A 23,747-nucleotide genomic window follows, 5' to 3' on the forward strand; every position below is an offset into this window, starting at 1 on the left:
CAAACTTAAAGCCGAGCTGAAACCCCTTCGCCAAAAAATGCACTCTTACAAAGCCATGGAGAAATCTTTGGCTAACGTAAAAGAACGCCTGGTGAACCAGGAGAAGAGTCTTACCCGAGAGCTCTCGGACAAGGCCGAGCAAGAGAAACAAGAGCTCGTCCGGGAGATGGTGGAAGACTCCGCCCAAATCCAACGCATGACCTGGGAACGACTGTTCCCCAGTGCCGACTTTGCCTCATGGGAAAGAACGTACCGCCAGTGTTCGGAAATATATAATCAACAGATCCTGGCGGCTGCTGAAGAAGAGGCGTTGGACGTTGCGTTGGAGGAGGAAGAGCCGGTTGTGGCGCTTGTGCCACTTGGGGGTAAGGCATCAAAAGATGATGCAGCTAAGGCCGAGTCCAGCAAGAAGAGTGCTGACCAGGCGGCTGCTGCTGATACTGAACTGCCCCCTTCTTAAGCTTTAAGTATTTTTTTTTTTTTCTCTTTTCACGGCCTGCGTGCCGTTTGCTTTGTAATTACCCGGCCAGGGGGCCGGGGTTTTGAATATTCTGCTGGTCTTTTATGGCCGGCTCATTTTAATCAAATTTTTTGTTTTTGTTCAAATTTGTCTAAGTATTTGAAATTTGCTCACTAGACCGACTGTTGTGTATGGCCGAACGTTAAGACAGGTACAAATAGTAAGTATGCCGCCTATGCCCCTGGACGACTGGTTGTCTATTTCCAGGATGGATGATCAGTCGGCCATTTAATCAATCGGTATCGAACTCTTTATTCAATTTGACCAAGTAAATAGAATTACCTAGTAGCCAAGGAATTTAAGTAGGAAAACAAGCGGCGGGAACCGGTTGTTTCCCTTTATTGCCAATGTTGGCTTTTAACTCGTTATTTGTTAACCTAGCAAGAGTATTGGTTGAGAGCCTTTGTTTATTAAAAACAAGTGGACGACTCATACCTTTTAGGCTCCATACTAAATTTGAGTGACTATTAAGTTAACATAGGAGTTACTTAGTCTTTGTCACAATCTTGATTGAGTAGTAGAGGTATCAGGCGGCGTAGGCCGGCTAGACCCCTTGATTCACCAATGTTTGTTGGCTATTAACTCAATAGGTTATCCAGTAGGAATAGGGGTTCGAGTGCCCTTGTTTGTTTAAAACAGGCGGACGACTCAAACTTTTTAGATTCCATACCAAATTTGAAGGAGTGACTATGAGTTAACTTTGGAGTTACCCAGTCGCCATCACTTTTGTTTGAGAAGTAGAGGTACCAGGCGGCGTAGGCCGGCTAGTCCCCTTGATTCGCCAATGTTTGTTGGCTATTAACTCAATAGGTACCCCCTGCATTTATCCCAAGTAATACAGGCGGTTATCTGACTCAGATGTCAACTGCTACCATTGGTTTGGTTAGTGATAGAGTTATCTTTGTCTCAAAAACGGCTACGTGGTTGCCCTTGGGGACAGTCGTATAGGTGTCGTGTAATTAGTTTATAGAACAATGTTCCACCCAAAAGGGAGCTGCTCTCTGCGACGAATTTCATCCGGAGGGATGCCGTCGGACGCCTGCTATGATGTTGGGACAGGTCGAATTAGTTTTGTAGTTTTGATCAGGTGGCTTGGCGCCTGGTCTGATCATTCGGCCTGTGGCCTTGGTAAGTTCTTGGTGAACGTAGGTGCTAAGTAAAAGAAGGGTAGCCGCCTGTTAGTTACAGGATCAGCCAGGCCCTAATCTTTTTAGCTAAGTATTGTGAGTAAAATACTCGATGGAGAGAAGCCGACTGTAAAGGAACAGACGGCATGCCCCTCTAAAGATAAAGAGTGAAACTCAATGGAGAGTAGCCGACTGTAAAGGTACAGACGGCATGCCCCTCGTAATACAATATTGAATAGTAAGTGCAAACTTTATTAAGTAGCTCTTTACTTTACATCATTCAGAAAAAATATTTTTTAAGGTTATCTACGTTCCAGGTTCGGGGCAACGGTTGTCCGTCTGATGTTTCCAGGCGGTAGGTACCGTCCCTGACTTCCGCATAGATTCGGTAGGGTCCTTCCCAGTTGGGAGTTAGTTTTCCCGACTCATTGGTCCTACCAACTGCTTCCATTTTTCTAAGTACAAAGTCCCCTACTTTGAGTGGACGCCTGTGTACTTTCTTGTTGTATGATCTAGTCATTCTCAGGCGATAGATCTCATGGCGCAAAACAGCATTGCCCCTCTTTTCAGGAAGTGAGTCTAATGCCAGGCGCATAGCTTCCCAGTTTGCCTCTTCGTCATATAGCATTACTCGAAGAGTCGGCTCGTAGTGTTCTATTGGAAGAACAGCTTCTGCACCATAAGTTAGGAGGAAGGGAGTTTCTCCAGTCGCCCCTTTTTCAGTCGTCCTAATGGCCCAAAGAACATGTGGTAGTTCATCTGCCCATAGGCCGCCTGCTCGTTCGATCTTTTTCTTAAGACCGTCTGAGATGATTTTATTAAAGGCTTCTACCTGGCCGTTTGCTTGTGGACGACCGACAGATGCAAAGTAGTGTGCAATTCCTTGGTCTCCCAACCAGCTTTTGAGAACAGGCGTCTCAAATTGGGGACCATTATCAAAAACCATAGACATGGGAACCCCGAACCGAGTGATGACGTTTTTCCAAATGAATGAAATTACATCTTTCGTCTTGATTCCCTTTACAGCCTCCGCCTCTACCCATTTAGTGAAGTAGTCAACGGCAACAAGTATATACCTTCTGCCGCCTGTAGCAGGCGTATATGGACCCAGAATGTCCATGCCCCACTTAGCAAACGGTAGGGGGCTGTGAATGGTAGTGAGGTCAGTAGCCGGACGGTGAATTAATTTGCCAAACCTTTGGCACTTGTCACATTTTTTCACCATTTCCATTGCATCTGCTTCCAGAGTAGGCCAAAAGTAGCCCTGCCGTCTTGCCCTTTGAGCAAGCATCCTACCACCTATATGGGAAGCGCAGAAACCAGAGTGAAGATCATCTAGTATCTCTCGTCCCTTTTCAGGAGTAACACACTTTAAGAAGGGTTGAAGGTGCCCCCTCTTGTGAAGTTCTCCCTGTATCATTTCAAAACAGGAGGCTCGTTTTTTCAGTGCTGCCGCCTGTTGAGGATCATCCGGCAGTGTACCGTTTGTCAGATATGCCCTGATTGAATCCATCCAGGTTGAGCTTCTGTCTAGAATTCCAATAGGATTTTCCTCGATGCTTCTCTTCTCCATTACTTCCCAAAACACAGTTCGAGGAGTATCGGAGGAGGCGGATGATGCTAATTTCGAAAGTGCATCTGCCTGGTTGTTTTCTGATCTCGGCACTTGGATCAGATGGAAATCCTCAAGGGAGCCGACTGCTTGTCGGACCGCCTGTAAATACTTGATCATGGCCGGATGTGTTGCTTCGTATTCGCCATTGTACTGACTCACTATCAGTTGTGAATCAGAACAGGCGTCTATTTTCATTGCCCCTGCCGCCTTACACATGCGGATCCCGGCTAGTAAAGCTTCATATTCTGCCTCATTGTTTGAAGCCTGGAAACTGAAGCGTAGAGCATACTCGAACCTGTCGCCCTCTGGAGATTGACATACGACGCCTGCCCCACAACCGTTTGAAGTAGATCTTCCGTCCACATATACCTTCCAGACTTGGTCTGGAACTTGAGAGTCAGGAGGACGAGTCATCTCTACAATAAAGTCAGCAAAGGCTTGCCCCTTCACTGCTTTTCTAGGCTCGAAAGTAACTTCGAGACTCTGCATTTCTATGGCCCATTTGATCATTCGTCCGGAGGATTCCATGGTGGTAAGGGGCCGCTTGATCGGTTGGTCGGTATACACGACGACTGCATGTGCCAGAAAGTAGGGCTTCAATTTTTTAACAGCCATGAAGAGTGCAAGACCAAATTTCTCCACTAGGGGATACCTCAACTCGGCATTTTTCAGTACGTGACTGACAAAGTAGACCGGAAGTTGACAGCCGTCCCTTTCAGCAAGGAGCACCGCGCTTAACGCATGATCAGAGACGGCCAGGTACATGTACAGATTTTCTTTGGGCAAAGGGCTGACCAGCCTCGGCAAGGAATGCAAGTGAACCTTTAATTTCTGGAAGGCGGCCTCAGCATCCGGCCCCCATTCAAACCTTGCCTTTTTCTTAATTGCCTGGAAAAAGTATAGGCATTTGTCGCCTGATCGACTTAGGAATCTTCCCAAGGCCGCCAGACAACCTGTTAACTTCTGAACCTCTCGGACGGTACGAGGCGACTGCATGTCAATGACCGCCTGTACCTTCTCAGGGTTCGCCTCTATTCCTCTCTGGTTGATAAGGAATCCGAGAAATTTCCCAGACTCAACTCCAAATACACATTTCTTGGGATTGAGCATGACATGGTGCCGCCTGAGTGTGGCGAAAGTTTCTCGGAGGTCCGTCAGATGATCTTTCTGAAGTTTAGTCTTGACAATCATATCATCAATGTATGCCTCGACGTTTCTCCCAATCTGATCAAAGAACACTGTGTTTATCATTCGTTGGAAGGTAGCCGGGGCATTCTTAAGACCAAACGGCATGACCGTGTAACAGTATAAACCCTGATCAGTGACGAAGGCCGTCTTCTCCTGATCTTTCTTCCATAAAGGAATTTGATGAAAACCAGAATAGGCGTCCATAAAGCTCATCAAGGCATGGCCGGCTGTTGAGTCGACCAGGTTATCAATTTTAGGCAGAGGGTAACTGTCTTTGGGGCACGCCTTGTTCAAGTCTGTGTAGTCTACACACATTCGCCAGGTGCCATTCGGCTTTTTCACAAGCACCACATTTGCAACCCAATCTGGGAAGTAACATTGCCGAATGAACCCTGCATCAAGTAATTTTTTGACTTCGGCGGCTGCCGCCTGACCTCTTTCTTCACCATGGTTCCGCTTCTTTTGTCGTACCGGCTTCTTTTTCGGATCCACAGCGAGTTTGTGTACTGCCAGATCAGGACTAATGCCTGGCATTTCATGGACTTCAAATGCAAAGATGTCCTTGTATTCTTTCAACAAGTTGTGAAAGTCGGCACCAAGGTTTCTTAGAGCAGCCGTCCCTACTTTGACTGTTCGGTCAGGATGGGAGTCGTCTAATATCAGGTCCGCATGCTCACCAGCCGGCTGAGGGCGGAACTCATCCGGCCGGTCCTCTGCCAATGATTGCTATTTTCTCCACTTGACCCAGTGGCCATAACAGTGGGCTTGACATCCGAGAGATAGCACTCTCGGGCCATCCTCTGATCTCCCCTTAGGGAGCCGACTGTTCCATTGTCCCTTTCAAACTTAAGCAGCATAAGTGACGGGATTATAACAGCCTTGGAATTATTCAGGGTTGGTCGACCCAGAATCATGTTGTAGGCCGAGAGTTCCTCTACCACTAGGAACCGGACTACCATGTGTCGTCCTTCCCCTTTTTCGCCCAGGCGGATGGGTAGATCTACTCGTCCCAGTGGGTGGACTCCTCCTCCTCCAAAACCTATTAAAGGGTGGGAGGCCGGATGTATGCAGTCCGTCTGATATTTCAGTTTTGACAGACATTTGCTGCTGATGAGATCTGAAGAACTCCCGGTATCTATGAGGATTCGGCCAACTCTCTGGTTGGCCACTTTACATTCAATGACGAGAGGGTCGTCATGCGGCCCCCTTATTCCTCCTAGATCCTCTTCAGTGATGACAATCTCAGGAAATGTATATTTAGACGGCCGTTCTTGGTGAACGGAATTTACATCTAACCGCCTTATATTATCTTTGTTGCCCCTAATAGTGGGACCGCCTCCTGAGAAGCCGCCTGCAATGGTGTAGACGACTGCATCATCTGTATCGGAACTGTCGGCCTGTTGGTTCTTTTTGGCCGACTGCTTTTTTGAGGAAGTATTCCCCGTAGATTTCTTGACATAAGTGTCAAGATCACCTTGATCAGCCAAGCGGTCTAGGTACCGCATGAGACTGATGCAGTCATTGGTGTGATGACCAATGTCATCATGATAAGCGCAGATTTTGTCTTGGTTCCGGTTGCTCGCAGAACCCTTCATGGGGAGCGGCTTCTCAATTGAGAGCCGTCCCTTTATTTCTTTTAGGATAAACTGGTTATCCTTGTTAAACACATACTTTGGGGAGTATGGTTTGAATTCTTTTTTCTTTTTCTGGGCCGGCTGTTTAGAGGAATCAGCCGCCCAGACCCCTTTTCTTTTTTCATCTTTGTTGGACGACTGTTTCTGTCGTCCCTCTCTATTGTCGAACCTCTTCCCGTCCGACTGTTTCATCGTACACAGATCAGTCGCCTGTATATAGGCTTCTGCTTCAATCAAGGCCTCTTGAAGAGTCGCCACCCTTTTTCGAACTAAATCAAATTTGAAGGTAGACCCGTCTTTGAGACCTCTAAAAAAGTCAGTATAAGCTACCTCATCCGGTAACCCTTGAATCTGTATTCTCATCAGGTTGAACCGCCTGATGTAGGAACGAAGCCCCTCCTTTTCACCCTGCTGAATTGTTCCCAAATCAAGGGTCGTTTTCTTCGCAGGGATGTTCATTGCGAAGTTGGAGGCAAATAAGTAAGCAAGCGTCCTGAAGCTGTTTACACAACCAGTCGGCAGGTTGCCGAACCATTGCTGTGCAATTCCCTTGAGAGTCGCTGGGAAACACTTGCACCAAGTGGGATCATCCAACCCTTGGAGGTACATCAGGTTGGTGAATGCCATCAGATGGTCTTCCGGGTTAGTAGTGCCATCATAGGCGCCTACTAAAACATTTTTTACTTTGGCCGGCTGAGCGGCTTCAGTAATTTCCTTGGAGAAGGCCGACGGCTGTTCACCAAGTCTAAGCAGCCGTAGCTGCCAGTCCATAGGTTGGACGTTTTTTGCTGCAGGTCCACCAAATGGAGGTGGCTGCATAAAATATTGTTGTTGCGGCACAAATGGCAAGTTTGGTACCGCCTGCGCACTATGAAAGCCGGACTGACGGGAGGTGCCGCCTGACTGACTCTCATGGTACGACTGAGTTGGCCTCATCGAGGCATTTCGCAAACTGTCCTGAAAATTTGAAGTAGAAGCCGACTCTGATAATCGGTCACTCTTCTTCTGCTCTAGCAGGTGCCGAGCATCTGTGAACGTTTGCTTTGACCCGTCCGCCTGAATATGACGAACCGGTTTCCTATTTCCCGTAGGATAACGGAGTTTTGTGAAATCAAGAGCAGACGGCTCCCGCTTCTTAGATTTAGGATGGGGAGTCGCCTCTCGCCCTTGAACTGGCTTCCTCTTCAGTGAAGTGGAAGGTTTTTTTGGCCGACTGCTCTTTGACTGAAGCAGGCGGTTTTTTGTTGATCAACTCTTGGATCTCTCCCTTGAAGCCCCTCATGAAGGTCATGAGTTCGTTCCTTGTGATGGGAGCAGACCCATCAGTCGGCTGTTGCCGAGCAAGCGGTGCGCCTGCTGGCTCGCTTCCTGTTTGAAGATACTCCCGTTCCCTTATTTCAGTATGACGGGTACGGCGGGCCCTTAGGGTCCCGTCTGGAGCTGTATGAGTTTCAACTTCAAATTCACTTTCGGTATCATGGTCCGACTGAACTTGAGGGTCGTCTAGGGGACGCCTCTCTTCTGGAATCGGTACAGACTTGGATGCCATCTCTGAAGTACTCTCCCCACAGACGGCGCCAAATGTTTCGGGGTTTTCTGATGTCCTGCGGGAGAGTTACAATTCCGAGACTGGAACCGGACGCCTGTACCTGCAAAATAACGGAGACTCCTGAGAGCTCCGCCTCCAACGGTCAAGTTAGTACCTGATTAAGGAGTAATCAATACAGAAATTAAAGTAATCAGATCTCTCTAGGTGAGAGTGCTTAGTGTTGGTAATCTGCGTTGTTAGCGAGATTAGCCGGTTGTTAATAAGTCTGTTCTTCTCTGCTTGATCTCTTAATTATTCGGTTCTGTGATTAATGAGGATTAATCGAGTATTTATAGCCTTGGGAAGCGTGCAACTCTCTAGGTTTAAGGTAAACCTAGGGCTGATCGGGCCTCTAGACTGAAATGGGCCTTGATGGCCGGTTGTCCCATTTGGCATGGGTGGACACGTGGCGTGTCTTAAGTGGTCCGTGGAGGACGTATCTGTGATTGACACGTGGCAAGCTCCTGTTGGCCTTCGTGAAGGACACGTGGCGGAACCTGGTTGGTCCACTTGTCAGACGGTGATTGGTGGATAAAAATCCCCTAATCAAATCCTACCACAAGTCCCAAAGGCTGAGTTAAGCCTTTCATGCCAAACATTCCACATACTAACTCAAACTTCTCTTTATATAACATAAGATCATCACATGAAAGCACAAGTCCTACCAAAACCGAAATTACCCTATGTACAAAGACCCCAAGACTTCCCCCAAGCTAGACATGTGATTATCGTTCCCACGATAGATGGACACAATGAGAAACATCTCTCCCCAAGCTAGAACTCTACACCGGCCTCGGTGTTTTACATGATGGGAAAGAAGAGAAGGGGACAGTAAAAACAAGTGTCTAAAAGCTACTCCCGATCATCCTCTCTAGGTGGCGATGGCATGTAGTTATAGTTGATGTCTACATCGCCGAAAAAAGAAGGTTGATCCACGTATGGAGGAAGATCATAGTTGGGGCTACTACGATAGTGACCGTAGTCCGGCGCACTACTAGTACCCCAACCATCGTCATACCCGGGTGGAAACCCGAAGTATCCCCTTAAGGGGGTGGTTATCGATCTTCTCGGGAGACATCTTACCACTTGTCTCGGGCACGTGGTAATAAGAAGGGCCCCCCTAAAATCACAACCTCTAGGTTATGTATAATCGTAGGGAGGGAAGTATTGTAGCTCCGAAATGGAGCTATGGGGTCCTTGCCTATAGGAATAGGTGGCTTGGTTGTTGTTCCAACCCGGAACCGGCCCCTCTTGCACGGGGCGGTGAGGATAGTTGACATAGGGAGGAAATCTCCCCTCTCAACTTGGTTTTGATAGGACATTTGAGACACATAGCTTTGATATTCATTTTCTTGGAGAATTCTTTGGTTGGTAAGGTTGAGGTGGTGAAAGGCCGACTCAAGATCGAAGAAGGAGGAAGATGAGGAGGATTGGCCGCCCATAAAAGTAGGAATGGTAGATACGCTATGGCTGTGGGGTTGAGATGGTTGGTCAAGATCGGGAACGTTCCGAGGGGGTGGCTCATTTGGCACTTGCCAAGTGTTCCCCACAGTGTTCAATACCGCCGCATTAGGGAGAATGTAACGGTGTTTCCCCTTGACCAACCAAGAGTAGGTGGTCACATTTCCCTGGATTTCCACAAGCATATGCATTGAGGCAAGTCCGGCAAGGTCAAGGGCATTGGAGCCATTCACCGGGGTTAATTGCTCAACCTAATTGGTGAAATGCAATGCCTTGGAAATGATAGTGATCATCCCACTGCACTTGATCTCACCCGTCAACTCCAAACTCTTCTTAATTTTGAGGCACCGTTTAACAAATAAGTACCCCATATTCACATTACCCTCAAGTTCCCCCTTAAATCGGGAAGCTATAAAGAGGCATTTTATCTCCTCTTTAGTTATCTTCCCGAGATCTTGCTTTGAGAAGCAACGTACCCCATAATTCTCATGAATATACGGAGTACGGGGTGGAAAATGTGGCTAGCATGGCTAGACCGGGTAGTGAATTTGGGGTATTCCGCGATAGTATTCCACCAATTGTACTCCTCGTAACTGTTGAGGTAGAAATTATCGGGATCGATTATTTGGTTGTTAACGGGCCATCCGAAAATCTGATTAAGGCGAGTTAAGCTTAATGTTTTTAGTTGGTTGAACATATTAAACTTAAGCTCGCACTCAATAGGATCACCCTCACCACTAACCTTTCGCATGGTTAAGGTAGAAAGGAATTCGAGAGTGAGCGATTCGTAAGTTAGCTCCCTTTTTTTGAGGAAGTCTAACCATCTGAAATTTTCAGCCACTTGTAGAATTCCATTGTCTATACCTAAGCGTGGGGAAATTAGGTTGTTGAGTAACCTCCTCACGACCAAACAAAATTTATTATAATCCTAAACTAACCCCTAAACAAGTCTAGTGGTAAGTTCGGAGTTGAACCACAAGGAACGATAATGTTAGATTGTTCTCGATCTAATGCTTAAGCTACGCCGAATTTGATCTATGGATATTGGACACTACAACTACACTAACACACATATAAGGAGGGCAGACCCAGGCAATCATCTTGATTTACAAAATATTATAAATCAGGACTTTTGGTGGGCCCCATAGCGTACTGCATATTAATTTTATATTCCTTTGTACTTTTTCTCGTTAAGGACGGATTGTTGTCGTTAGTGTGGGCCATATAACGAGACTGTTAACGTCGTTAAGATCAAACCCAAACGTAAAATAGGAATTCCCCAAAAATTTCGACCCTCTTTTTTGGAACGCCATTGCTATCTTCATTTAGATTTGTTGGCCGATCCTTGACTACTCGAAAGATGACATAGGATTGTCGAGAAACTCAAATTACCTGCTTACTCGCACTTCCAGGTATTTCAATTAATAATTTTACATTTCTGTTTATATGTACTGATTAGTACTGCTTAGAGCTGTTTCTGGGTATCTCATTTGATCAGATTTGTCTAAGTCAAAATTATATGATTGTGAATTTTACTTAGTACTCGAGATTGGGCTCCTTATTTTCAATCCTATTCTGGCAATTTTATACTGTAATGGTGATGATGCGTTTCAGGGACTCGGTTACCTTAGCTACATTATATTTTCATCAATTATGTATATGTAGGGTTGTGTTGTTTCATTAATCAGTTCAGCATCTTTGAATTTAGTTTATGTAGAGGTTTATAGATAATGCTTTAATTTAATTAAATAATTTCTATCACTGATAAACAAATTGATTAATGCAAACACTCTAATTAGTTGAAACTGCAGTGTGATTAGTTGATTTTGGCATATTTATCTTCATAAGGCTGCTGTAAGTGACAGATTTCTTTAGTATTGGAGTGATATTGTCCCTAAACCTAGGTTGTGACATTTAGAAAAAAGCCTGAATTACTTGTATATTGATTGTGTTTAAACTATGGTTTGATGTAATGGAGTTTCTTATATTATTTGATTTTCCCTTTATTACTTTAATATTCATGGTGGTGCTTATATTTGTTAGGCTGTGGAAATTTTTCCCTTATTAGCTTTAGATTAGGTAGTTACAATAGTTTTAATTTTAAATTTTTGGCTAAAATTATTCTCATGTTTTAACAGGTAATGCCGTAGGTTCAATAATAAACATCAATACGCAATGGAAGAGACTATTAATGGATCAAGTGATATTGAGGAGGCAGGTCAAGTAAACATTATTGACCCTATGTCAGATTGTCTTGTTGTGGGTGCTGAGGTAGGTCCCTCTGCAGTGTGTGTTCCTAATTATGTGATGTCTCCAATGAAGACCATAGAGACTATAGAAGTAATAGTGTCAACCAATAAGGTTGCTGTGTATGCTACCATTGAAAGTCCTAAAGTTGGTATGGTTTTTAAATCATGGCAAGAGGTTGAGTCATACTACAAACAATATGCTGAGCAACAAGGATTTGTTGTCACAAGGTCTCAAGGATGGGTGTCGAAGAAGAATAATGAGAGGCGGGGACTACTTGGTGGTGTGAATGTTGGGGTCATCCGGATACGAGGGCTAGGCGGGCAGCAAGCAAAAGGGCTAAGTCCATGGATGTCAGTGGGGTTGGCAAAGTTGATGGAGTTATTGGGGAAGATGAATTATCTCGCTATAAAAGGACATCTAAGAAATGTGAATGTGGTGCCATGATATATGCTAGCATGAATCAAGAGGGCCTTTGGGTGTTGCGAAAGGTTTTCCTTGATCATGTCCACAAAGTGTCCCCGACTGAGTCCAAGTTGGTCAAGGAATATCGTATGAAGAAGTTAACAACAAATGTTAGAAAGAACCTAATACACTTCTATGATGAGGGTACCCCAGTAACTCAGATTCATGGTTGTTTGGGGTTGGACAAAACTGAAGAAATCCTGCCTACCGTGAAGGATTTACAACACGAGATCTACAAGGAGAGAAGGACGCGTTTGAATATGGCTGGTGGTGATTGTGCTGCTATGATGGAGTATTTTGAAAAGATGCAAGCTGATAACTCTAATTTCTATCACACACACCGCCAAGATGAGGATGCCCGTATGAAAGATGTGATGTGGGTGGATGCTCGTAGTATGGCGACGTTTGAGTATTTTGGAGATGTTTGCATGGATGCCACATATCTTACAAACGAGTATGAGCTCCCCTTTGTAAATGTCGTAGGAGTCAATCATCATGGGCCATTGATATTGTTGGGTTGTGCTCTCGTGTCACATGAAGATACGGACACCTATTGTTGGTTCATCCGTCAATGGTTGGCTTGCATGAGTAATAATCCACCTAAGTCAATCTTAACTGATCAAGCGGCTGCCATTCGTAAGGCAATTTCCCTAAAGATGCCTACAGCACGACTCAGATGGTGCATATGGCATATAATGCGTAAAATTCCGGAAAAGCTCGGGAAATGTGATGGGTTAGTACTCCGGTCAACCACTTCATTTTTGTTAGTTTCCTAGATTGTCTTTGAATGAATAAAATCAATAATGTTTCTCCACATTTAAATTTTAATGCATGCCTTGCAGTGTACATAATGCATTGTTGTTAATACAGTCCTGTTTTATGTTGATGGCCACTTTCTAGTTAAATTTTTAGGCATTGATTTTGCTGAAATGAAATTCACCTTTATGGTGAAACTATTCTTGATTTTATCATGCTTTAAATTATTATTTTACATGGAGTCCTTTTGTATTTTATTAATGGTTAGTTTAGGTGGGATCTATGTTAATACAGTTCTGTTTTATTATGTCGATAGATACCTAACACATGCTGTTGTGCTTAATCTGAATTTAGTATTTATATTTCGTTACCGTATTTAAGTGTTGTATTTAGATTAGAACACCCCAATTATATCTAACACATTGCTGCATCTTTTATTTATTTTCTTGTATTGCTCTATACAGTTTTAAGTTATATGTAATTAGTCACTAAGGACAGTGATCCTAATGTGTATCCCCGAATAAATTAGATTTTTATGCTCTGATTCCTGTTTGTCTAATTTTTTCAGTTACATGGACTTTAAAAGTCCACTGAAGAAAGTCATTTATGAGAGTTTTACCAAGGAGGAATTTGAGAGTAGATGGATTTCTCTCGTTAATGAACACAAATTGGAGGCAAATGATTGGTTATCTGATCTTTATGAGGAGAGGCATATGTGGGTACCTGCCTTCATGAAAGAGCATTTTTGGGTTGGGATGAAGACAACTCAACGTGTCGAAAGCATTAATAGCTTCTTTGATGGCTTTGTCAATAGGAACACAAAGTTGCATGAATTCCCTTTGAAGTATAACAGGGCCATGACCAAGCGTGTTCGTGATGAAAACAATGCGGATGCTAGGTGTTCCAAGTACGAAAGGCGTCTAGTAAGTGGGTTTAAGTTGGAGAAGATATACACTAACACAAAATTTCAGGAAATTCAAAAGGAGTGTGCTCATATGATGTATGTTTATCCTCGGGAAGAGCGCATTCTGCAAGACAATCTTGTTTAGTATGTGTTGGAGGATCGGGTATGGATTATTCGCGAGGGATCAAAACAGGAAAAAATAACTGACCGTCGAAGGTTCTTATGTGTTACCTTCAATCCGGAAACAAAGGAGGTTACTTGTGACTGTGGCAAGTTCGAAACCTTTGGAATTTTGTGCAAGCACTGCATCCGTGTTTTAGACCAACATCTTGTCTTTGAGATTCCAAAGCAGTACATACTTGACAGGTGGAGAAAAGACATAGTGAGAAGGAACACAAGAATAAAGGTCTCGTACTATGACCCTTCTGATACAATTGAGGTGAAACGTTTCAACAAAATGATGACCAAATTTGAGTATTTGAGTCCATTTGTGAAGATGCCTCTGCGGTTGATGATCCGACTGTTGATTTGGTTATGGAGAGGTTAACACAGCTTTCTAATGAAGTAATCGAGGCTAGGAGTGCATTTCAAAGCAAGAAAAATCCACCAGGTCTTCCCAAAACCAACATACTCCATCTGAGATTGGATCCAACTCCGCTTTTGCTAAATTTACCCCTCTATCTGTTACTAAACCTATTGCACTTGAAAAAAATGACAACACTGAAACTATTATTGATCCAAAGACTAGAAAAAAAAACCACGTGGTCGTTCCAAGATTACCAGGTACAAGTCTTATGCGGAGACCGGGTACAAAAATATTCATAATCATACAAAAGAACCTGATCTAGCTCCACAGAAACATCAGGTCGGTTTTAATTTTATCTCTTATTACCAGACTTTATAGTTGTATTTGTTAGCAGACATATCAGTTCCTGCAAAAAATCGATTGACTCAGAATTTTCTATCCAGGTGAAGCGCAAACTAGATGTTTGTCAAGAACAGGATGCTGAAGAAATCCCTATTGTTCCGGTAATTCACTCATTCTTACATAAGCTAATTTGAGCATACTAACAGTCACAAACCTTTATTTAATTAGAACAGACACTTATCTGTTGTATTTTTGCTAGGCTAAACAGGTCAAAAGAAAACAAAATGTCAAAGCTAAGAAAAAGGTTGCAAAGAATAACGTCTAGGAATGCAACGACAACATTGGTGACTCCATTCCAAATGATAACGACCTGCTGCTAGTGAATTTGGTGGGATGGTCTACCCCTTCTAACGCCTTCTAATGATCAGCTACTGTGATAGGCCAATCTTAAAGTTGTAACTACAATTTTAATCGGTATCAGTTATTTGGGGGAGTACCATAATATGAAAGTTAATCTCTTCGTTAGTTATGATATTATTGTTATGAGGTTATTGTTATGTCCTGTAGTTTTTGCACAAGACTTAATACTTGCTTTATGTTAAAATTGTGGTCACAAACCATAATATGGGACACTTTGTCTCTGTTGTATGTATGTGGATTAAGTCTCATTCGTAAGTGTTATTTTTCTTACATCTGTTTATGTTATTATTATTTCAATTGTTGGGGTCAAGTCATACTCAAGTTGGCATTGGTTTAGACCGATAACATTGTCTTTATACTGCTTTATACTCAACTTAATAAAAATGAAACAAGGCTTGATTTGTTTCTCAACTGTAATCCAAGGCATTGTCCTGAATACGGGTTGGAACAACAACGTATTCGGCAAATGTTAGAAACTAGCAAAACGGACCAAAGGCCATATTCAATATTCAATATGGGACATTTGTCATATAATTATGGACTTTACTCATATTAAGACCCTAACTTTGTTTGTTAGACAAAGTCACATCACCCCCTCAACAAACCGTCCAACACATCTTTAATATAAAATGTCTTCCTAACTTTGAACTGGGCTGTTCATTTCGTCTTATTATATTAATAATTTGGTTTACAAATCCAAAAATACATTTACGTGATTAATTTGACAATAATGAAAAAAATAGATTTAACTTTACGGATATTTACACGACTTTCACAATTTTCGGTTATTTTTCTGGTTTATATAATTTTAAAACATCATAATTTTCAGAAAACAAGAATCCGATCCGAAGCTATTAATATTTTGGATCGAACCAAATTGATAATACTTATTGGATTGGATTAGTTTTATGTTTTTATTCGAAGTGTTGGACACCCATACTTTGAAAATTCGCTTTATCCAAATTGGATCAAAATATTGGACACTTACTCGGTGGCCCAAAAATGAATACATCATTAATCAAAATAACAAACACTATTGGGTAGCCCATGTTTTGTTATTGGGTGGTATTTAACAATGTAAAAGGGTTATACTTTCTAAAAACAATTATACATACCCAACTATTACCTTTACATGTAAGGGTAGGGGAAATAAATGATTATTCCTTCCTAAAACATATGCTATTAACTTATAACAAAACGTATCAGGTAACACATATTAATAAATCGTTAAAAATAATACTGGCTTATATAAAATATAAACATTCAATAATGCGGCCTTAACACAAATTTTAACTTAATAAACTTTAAAACATAATTTTACTGGCCACTTTTGGAATGTCAACAAAATAATGGGCCTCTTAAAAGTGGCCATATTTCAGTCCATGAACACTAAGTTGACCCAGCCCAACTAATACAAACATGGACACCGTAATCAAAGTAGGCTAACGACTTGCACACATACATTAAAGGTACATACTTGCATATTATACCATACTAATGACTTACACACAATTTTATATCACGATTAATAACCTATTTAGTAATTGCAATACCGGAAAAGTAAAAGATAATTAATAAGCAACATCTTGTTAAAGCCGCCATAAAACCCCCATGCAATTTCGTTTACTCATTTAACACCACTACGACAATTTCATCTCCATTCTCTATCTTTGCACCACCAACGGTATTGACAATGGCGAGAGACTTCCTTTCGTGGATGAAAATCACATTACCAGGATCCACGTTGGCTGCCTCGGCCCATTTGTGAAATAGATTAACCAAAAGAGTGTCACTTCCACCCGACACCTTGACCTTTATTGGGTCCCTTGCTACCTCAGTAATGTAGAAGACTTTGATTCTTGTATCAAGGTTTATCACATGGGGCTGCAAATAAAATAAATCACATCATAATTCCATTAAGCTCCGACTTTGGACGCACTAAAAACAGAAGCTTAAGGAAGACAGTAATAAAACGCTACAAACTTTAAGTGTAAAGAATAAACTTGAAAACGGTAACTATTAATCAAAAAAAACACTTGCTTAAAAGATTAATACACATACCTTGCCTATAACATAAATAACATCACCCGTTTTCAGGTTAACATCTTCGGGCTTGTTGGACCTTAGGATAGAACGGTCATCATTTCATTTAATCAACCTAATCTCATTAGGTGTTAGATCAACCTTGCCGGCATAGTCGCAATATATGGTATCAAAGGTCTCGTTGCTGTGAATATTGTACATCACACCAACATCCCCGGGACGGAGGCTCCTAACCACGACCGAGAAATTGGTGTGCCCTTCATCTGTTACCGGAGGATCTGCAACATCTAGGTCGATGTCAACAGGGACACTCATGAGGTCTTCCGCTACCGGGATTCCCCTCATATCAATATCATGGACCACCTCGGGCCACTTTCCATTCCTTGAGGCTAGAGAAGGCGCCGCAAATGGTCCCATAGTTGGCATCATAAAGGGTTATTCATTATGGTTCCCAACGTTGTAACTTGGCGATGCACAGAATGGATTCAACTCCACCTTCACGTCGGGAACCCCATCATTTTCAACAACTCCCTTGCCCGAGCTCTCACCAAACTCTCCAACAGTTGGTTTCATGCAGAGGACATCATTACTGTGATTAGGAAATGCAATTGAGGCCTCAGAATTTTTCATCATAGTGTTAATAAATAGTGACCTGCTTCTCTGGTACTTCTTCACTATTTTCTTGGCTTTCTCACCCGCATTGATCAAGGGGAAACGGGGAGGTTTGTTAGGGTTTGTCATTTGTAGGTGCTTTTGTTTAAGGTTAAGTTTGTCTATTGAAAGGTAGTTTATATGTTTGTTTTGAGCGTGTGAGGTAACTACTGAATCCTATTTTCATTATATAGGCGCCAAATAAAAATTTCCCTCCGTCACGTTTGCCTACTTGGCGCCAAAAAAAATAATATTCTTTTTTGTAATTTATTAATTTTTTAAAATTATATATAGTACACAAGTCAATTTGATTTTTAAAACAAAATTATAGTATTCTTTTTTTTTAATTATTAATTTATTAAAATTATATATAGTACAAAAGTCAATTTGATTTATTAAACAAAGTTAGAAATATCGTACACCGTAAATAAATAACTGAAAAGTTCAACTTAATCTCATACCATGTCCTGACTCAATTGGTTTTGAATCGATTGGTTTTGATTCGGAATTAATTACCTTAGTAACATAGTAAGTGATAATTTAGATGGGAAATGAAATCGTATTGTGTACACTTCACATGCAGCATTTTTAGGGTTCCATTTGTTAGGGGAGATGTTAGATTTTGGTCAATTAAAATTAGATAACTTCTTAATGATTACCTAAAACATACATTGGAAGTTGTGGTATTAACCTCAACCTTGTATTAGTTATTCATTTCTATAATGAGTAAACAATATCACCATTTTTGAACTTAAATTAGGGTTTTGTATTATGGCGAATTTTCCAGAAAGAACACCAATTTAGTACTTTTAAAATAGTTCAGATGCGATTCTCCACTTGTATTACAACTATTTATGTACAAATGTTATCGTTATTGCGCTTATAAGCATACCTATTCAGCCAAAAGTTGACAAATAGTACAAATTCCCAAAGGGTTGTTTATGTTTGTTTCGGCTATTAATTTTAAAAAATTTTCCCCGATGTCCAGAAATTATTTGAACAATGAACGATTTATAAATCATTTCTTGTAGGCTTAAACACACTCTACTTAACTACTTCACATTATTAATTTAATATTACATCTTTAGAAAGTTATTTTCAGTCACACAATTTGCTATTTGTATCACATTATATGATGATTTAAATAAAACTTTAATAATTAGTAACAACAAAAAAAGAAAGTCAAGTTTATTAACATTTACATATGTTACTCTGCTGGGTTTCAAATTGAACTTCGTACATCCAAATGCTTCAATAGCTTTGTTAAACGTTAAGTAAAAAAACAAAATTCTCGCTTATCGATGCACTTCAAATTCAACATAGAAACAATAAAATCCTGTAAAATTATGAATATATCCCATAACTCTAGGAATATGAAGATACTACCTATGTAAGGATTTTAAGAAATGTCAACACCTAAATGTGGACTAGTACTGCAAGATATGGAGCAACATTACCAGGCAATGCTTGTACAGATTATGTCTTATCTTGAACCCAATGTAGGCTTTATGTGAACTAATTTCCGAAAATTTTAATATGATGCGTTATTACTATCTTTTCAATTATTAGGGTTGTACCCAGTTTTCGATAACACAGAACACTCTCCAAAATATATTCATGATCATTCTATATAGTCTATTTTACAAATCACTATCCAGAAATTATGTAATACAAATTAGATGTACTTAAAATTTTCAATTAGTATTTAAAAGAAACAGGCTGAAAACAATTAAGGATCAATTTTGTAATTCTAATATTATAAAAACAAGCTTCAAGACACACGCTACGCGTGTACACTATAAGAAATTAATTAATTTTCTCATTGTTATTGTGGATTTTTTTTTCCAAAATCAATAGTTACATAAACTTTAAATTTAAGAATGACATATATTTTTTTTGTCAATAGGACACCTACTCCACTTTGTGTACCTCAGTCAACCTTAAAAATTATTCTTCATCGTTGAGTTTTTATATAAAAGATTGAAAATTATAGAGTAAACATCTACGGTAATAGTACGTATATAGATTAGATTGATATATAGTTTTTCCTTTTATTTTTTCTAATAAATTATAAGTTTTTTTTTCTTTGCAACGTAGATTTTTTTGAGGGAACTATATTTGTATTAATTTTCCTTTTTTTAAAAAATTAAATCCATGATATAGTTGTCTTTTAACAAAGTTTAATGTGGGTTTTTTCAATTAAAAAAACAAAAAAGTATATATTAAAAAGTATATATAGTATATACTGGTCACTGTACTTCATTTTTATAAGGTAACATATTTTTAGTTCCTTTTTTATTATGTTTTACAATGTTTTTTTATTTTAGACCTTGTAATTATATATTAAAAATGCTAAAAAAATACATGTATGATCAATTAAAAGGTTTTAAATTATATAATAATTTTCGTAAAATCATCTAATAAAAAATATATGTATGTTTTTGTGTGTAATTTCTTAACTTTTTCTGTTATGCTACTACAAACAATCAACATTATGACTTAAATGTAATGTACATTTACTTCACTTATTATTAAATTTTTAAAATTTCGCAATACGATTTTAATCTGATCCTATAAGGGTTTGCTCCCAATTTGCATAGACTATACTATAATCAGAAGTTATATATTAAAAATAATCCCATGTAATGTTAATCAAATGGTGTATAATAACAATGGATATCCAAATAGTTAAATTCATTTCCCTCCACCAAAATAATAATCCCAGATATACTAGGGTAAAATCCACCCTAACACATGACGATATCCTGTCACATTCTCATCAAATCCAATAACTCTAGGTAAGTCAAGCTAGGTAAAGTTTCAAAATTAGTGATTTGACAACTCATTTGGGTACATAATATGTTTAGACACGATTGTACTAGTATGACAGCAATTACTTTGAAACTAGAGAACAAATTCTAGCCATATAACTCGAAGATAGATTTAAAGATATGTTGCTTTGTGAACATGAAATTTCTTTGCAGACGACTAACCCTAACCCTAAAAACCAGTGGTCGAATAAATGAAGTGATGGTAGGCTGTAAAAGCACATATATATAACAAACTTTCATTAACTAATATTATAATCAAAATAGACTTTCATCGTCATTAACTTATTATGCACAATTTCATACTGTTATAAGTTTAAAGGATTATAATACTTGATGTATGATACACATTACTGTTTATCATCTAAGTTTATTTATTAATAAAACTTGGTTACCAAATACAAGATTTTTAAGTTTAAACCCTTTAAATTGATCCTTTTCATTTGTTTCTGATTCACAAAATCAATGTTACCGTTTTCATGAAGGAAGGGAGTCGCAAGTGTCCTTAATGCAGATGATATTTTTAAGGATTTGGTAACATTATATACATGACCTATTCATATACAAATAGTCATCATATGCCACGGTCACATAATCTTTCATAACAATACCAATTCATATCAATTAAAAACATGTTCAATATACAAAAGGATTTCCACCGCGCTGCAAGCAACACAGACGCGTAGCCAGAAAAATAATCCCAAACTACCCAAGCATGTCAAATCCACCCAAATACACACAGAAATCCCGTATAATTCTGAACAAATCCAATAATTCTTGGTATATGAAGCTATATTCAAGTTATATAATTAAACATACGACAATTGTTCTGTGTAGACTGATTTCTAATACATAGTTCAACTATCAATTAGCGGGAAGTCAACCAACTACTTTAGCCATATCTTGACTATATGTGTATAGAGTTGTTGCTTCTGAAAATTGAATTGATTGCCTTTGTGAAACCCTAACCCTAAACACAGTGGTCCAATTTGGTGAAGCGACAGTATATAAGTTTCCAAGTTGGCATGTATTGTTTTAATTTTTTTTTTCTTTGGCCTATATATGGAGTCGAATTGGAAATTATTTTCTACAATATAATCATTTTTAAACTTTTCATTTATCTTAAATACAGCTACTAACTTAGGTATTTCGATAATAACATGTGACAGTAACAGTGATCATTAGTTCAATTGTCCTTTCTAATGTGATTATTCCTACTGTGTTTTCATATTTTTAATTGACCCATTACATTACAAGTTTTCTTCCTAACAACGTACAAAAAACCGCAAGATAACAAAAATACAAAAATAAAATGGATATTTTGGTTTAAGTTAGCAAAAATAAACAAATTTTAATGATACATTGTTGTAATATATTAATGTTGCAATTTCTACGTTTCTAATTAGTCATATCTGCCATGTTAATTTTTTGGTTTATTTTAACCACGAATCCAAGAGCAATTATTATTTATAGTTTTATTGAAATAACAATTTCTACTTTTTCCACGAAAGTTAATTAGTTGGCAAAAATAACCATTTATTTTATTTGCAATTTGTACTTTCCTAATTACTTATTTGCAATTTATTTTATTTGATATATGTTAAACTGCGGGTAATTACATGATATGTTGTTTGAAGATTATATCTCAGTTTAAAATAATATGAAATTACCCACAAAAAAATTTGTTTAACATTAGAGACTAATTATGCAAGTAGTTTTAATAAATTTCTGCCTATGCAAATTCACTTAATTAAGGGATAATTTGCATTGTTTTCATAAGTTCTATTTAAGTGGTGCAACATTTTTGTAATCCTGCTATATTGTTTCATAAGTTCTATTTAAGGGTAAACATAATTGTAATCTAAGTTCAGCACAAATTAGTGGTAAATCATAACCACATAACCACAAAATAATACATACTCATAACCATCCAATTTTTAACACATTAAATTAATACATAATAGGCAGGTGTAACATTGGACACTTAAAACATATTTCAATTATTATATTATTCTACATCTGACACAAGGAGACATAATTAACCAAGCTTCACCATATGGTACTGAGGGAAATAGCCTAGTGACGATAATCAATCCTCGAGTTAAAGTGGCATAGTAGACTAACACCATCCTCGTCGTGGATTGATGGGTCATCATCTAGCCCAGAGTTGACTAACCACTGCCCTATGTAGTCGTAGTCGTAGTCTTCGTTGTCACTTGAAGGGGGCGTCGGAGGCTTGATGGCCGGTCCAGGCTGCACCAAAACATCACAACTGATTTATTATGTATAATATATTAATATGTATATAATTACTATACTATTGAGGAAATATTTAGGAATTTTAAAGGAATCCAGAGGACATTACCAAAATCTCAACCCCTAAATTGAGGGATTTAAATGAGGCCGACCGTTTCTTGATATCGGGCTCAGCAACCTTGTTCCATAACCAAGCAACACCAGCAACACCGCAATTTCCACTAAGAACCATCTGGTAATTACCGTACACATTTTTCATGACATCAGGTGCTTGAAACATTCTAGACCTTGCCTCAGTAATAACAATGATGAAGGGATTGTATCGATCATGAATTTCCTTTAAGATAGCCTTAATGAGTCCTTATGAATATCCCTTCCATTCCAAAACACCACGTGACCCCTCTCAGGAAAAACAACACGTCCTGGCTCATCAATTAAGTAATCTCCACATATGGATAGTCGGTAGTATCATATCCCACTCTTCACCGTCACACATGAGTACACATTCAGCTGGATTGCATTCACCTTAGTTAGCACCTTCATTACATGCAACGAATTTGTTTCTGCACCGAAAAATATATGCCCCTCGTTGGTAGGGAGCGTATAAGTTGTGTTGGTTTCATCTTCAAAAGAAGGCTTAAGATCCATTATTGGGATAAGCTCTCCTTCCTTGAAATCATAGTTGTTATAGAACCACTTTGCGAATGCACTACCCTAGGTGTTCTGTCAAAAGTGGTACATAAGCTGGACGGATTATCCCATTTGAAAGCTTCATCACCCTTACAAGGCTAGGCAGCTCTTCCTAAAATCCACACCCGCAGCTATCTCCTCCCGAATTTCATGGTCACTTATAGCCTAACCATGTGGTGCACTAGCTTCCAATGATTGTTTGTAGTAACGGACCTTATTAAAATCAAATTCCGGGCTTAAGTATGGAATGAAAGAGTTGAAGTAAAATAGTGGTTGTTTTGGGTGCATTTGAACACCAAGAAGACGTTTGGTTTCCGTGAGTTATTCAGCAGTGGATTGCCAATACATTAGTGGAGGACCATGTTACTCATGTTTGGGAGGTATAGGCTAAAACTGTTTTTAGGGAGCGTTATAAAGAGGGTATGGATGCACCTTAGAAGTTTGTGACCTTTGGACAGATTTATATGCACTATGTCAGGCGACAAA

The 23,747-nt window shown here is 39.6% G+C and overlaps 2 protein-coding genes across 2 annotated transcripts; both read left to right on the forward strand.

The window, feature by feature from the left end:
* Positions 1-10,392: 10,392 nt before the first annotated feature.
* On the forward strand, positions 10,393-11,723 carry LOC110710071. Its single transcript, XM_021888326.1, has 3 exons — positions 10,393-10,545; positions 11,272-11,646; positions 11,708-11,723. Exons 2-3 carry the CDS (start codon positions 11,309-11,311, stop codon positions 11,721-11,723), a joined length of 354 nt encoding a protein of 117 aa, XP_021744018.1. The 5' UTR covers positions 10,393-10,545; positions 11,272-11,308.
* On the forward strand, positions 11,655-15,067 carry LOC110710070 (protein FAR-RED IMPAIRED RESPONSE 1-like). Its single transcript, XM_021888325.1, has 4 exons — positions 11,655-12,578; positions 13,170-14,370; positions 14,475-14,534; positions 14,633-15,067. The coding sequence occupies exons 1-2, from the start codon at positions 11,728-11,730 to the stop codon at positions 13,648-13,650; spliced, it is 1,332 nt and encodes a 443-aa protein (XP_021744017.1). The 5' UTR covers positions 11,655-11,727; the 3' UTR covers positions 13,651-14,370; positions 14,475-14,534; positions 14,633-15,067.
* Positions 15,068-23,747: the final 8,680 nt, after the last annotated feature.

The sequence above is a fragment of the Chenopodium quinoa genome, unplaced genomic scaffold (genome assembly GCF_001683475.1).
Source record: "Chenopodium quinoa cultivar QQ74 unplaced genomic scaffold, ASM168347v1, whole genome shotgun sequence".
Classification (NCBI taxonomy): Eukaryota; Viridiplantae; Streptophyta; class Magnoliopsida; order Caryophyllales; family Amaranthaceae; genus Chenopodium; species Chenopodium quinoa.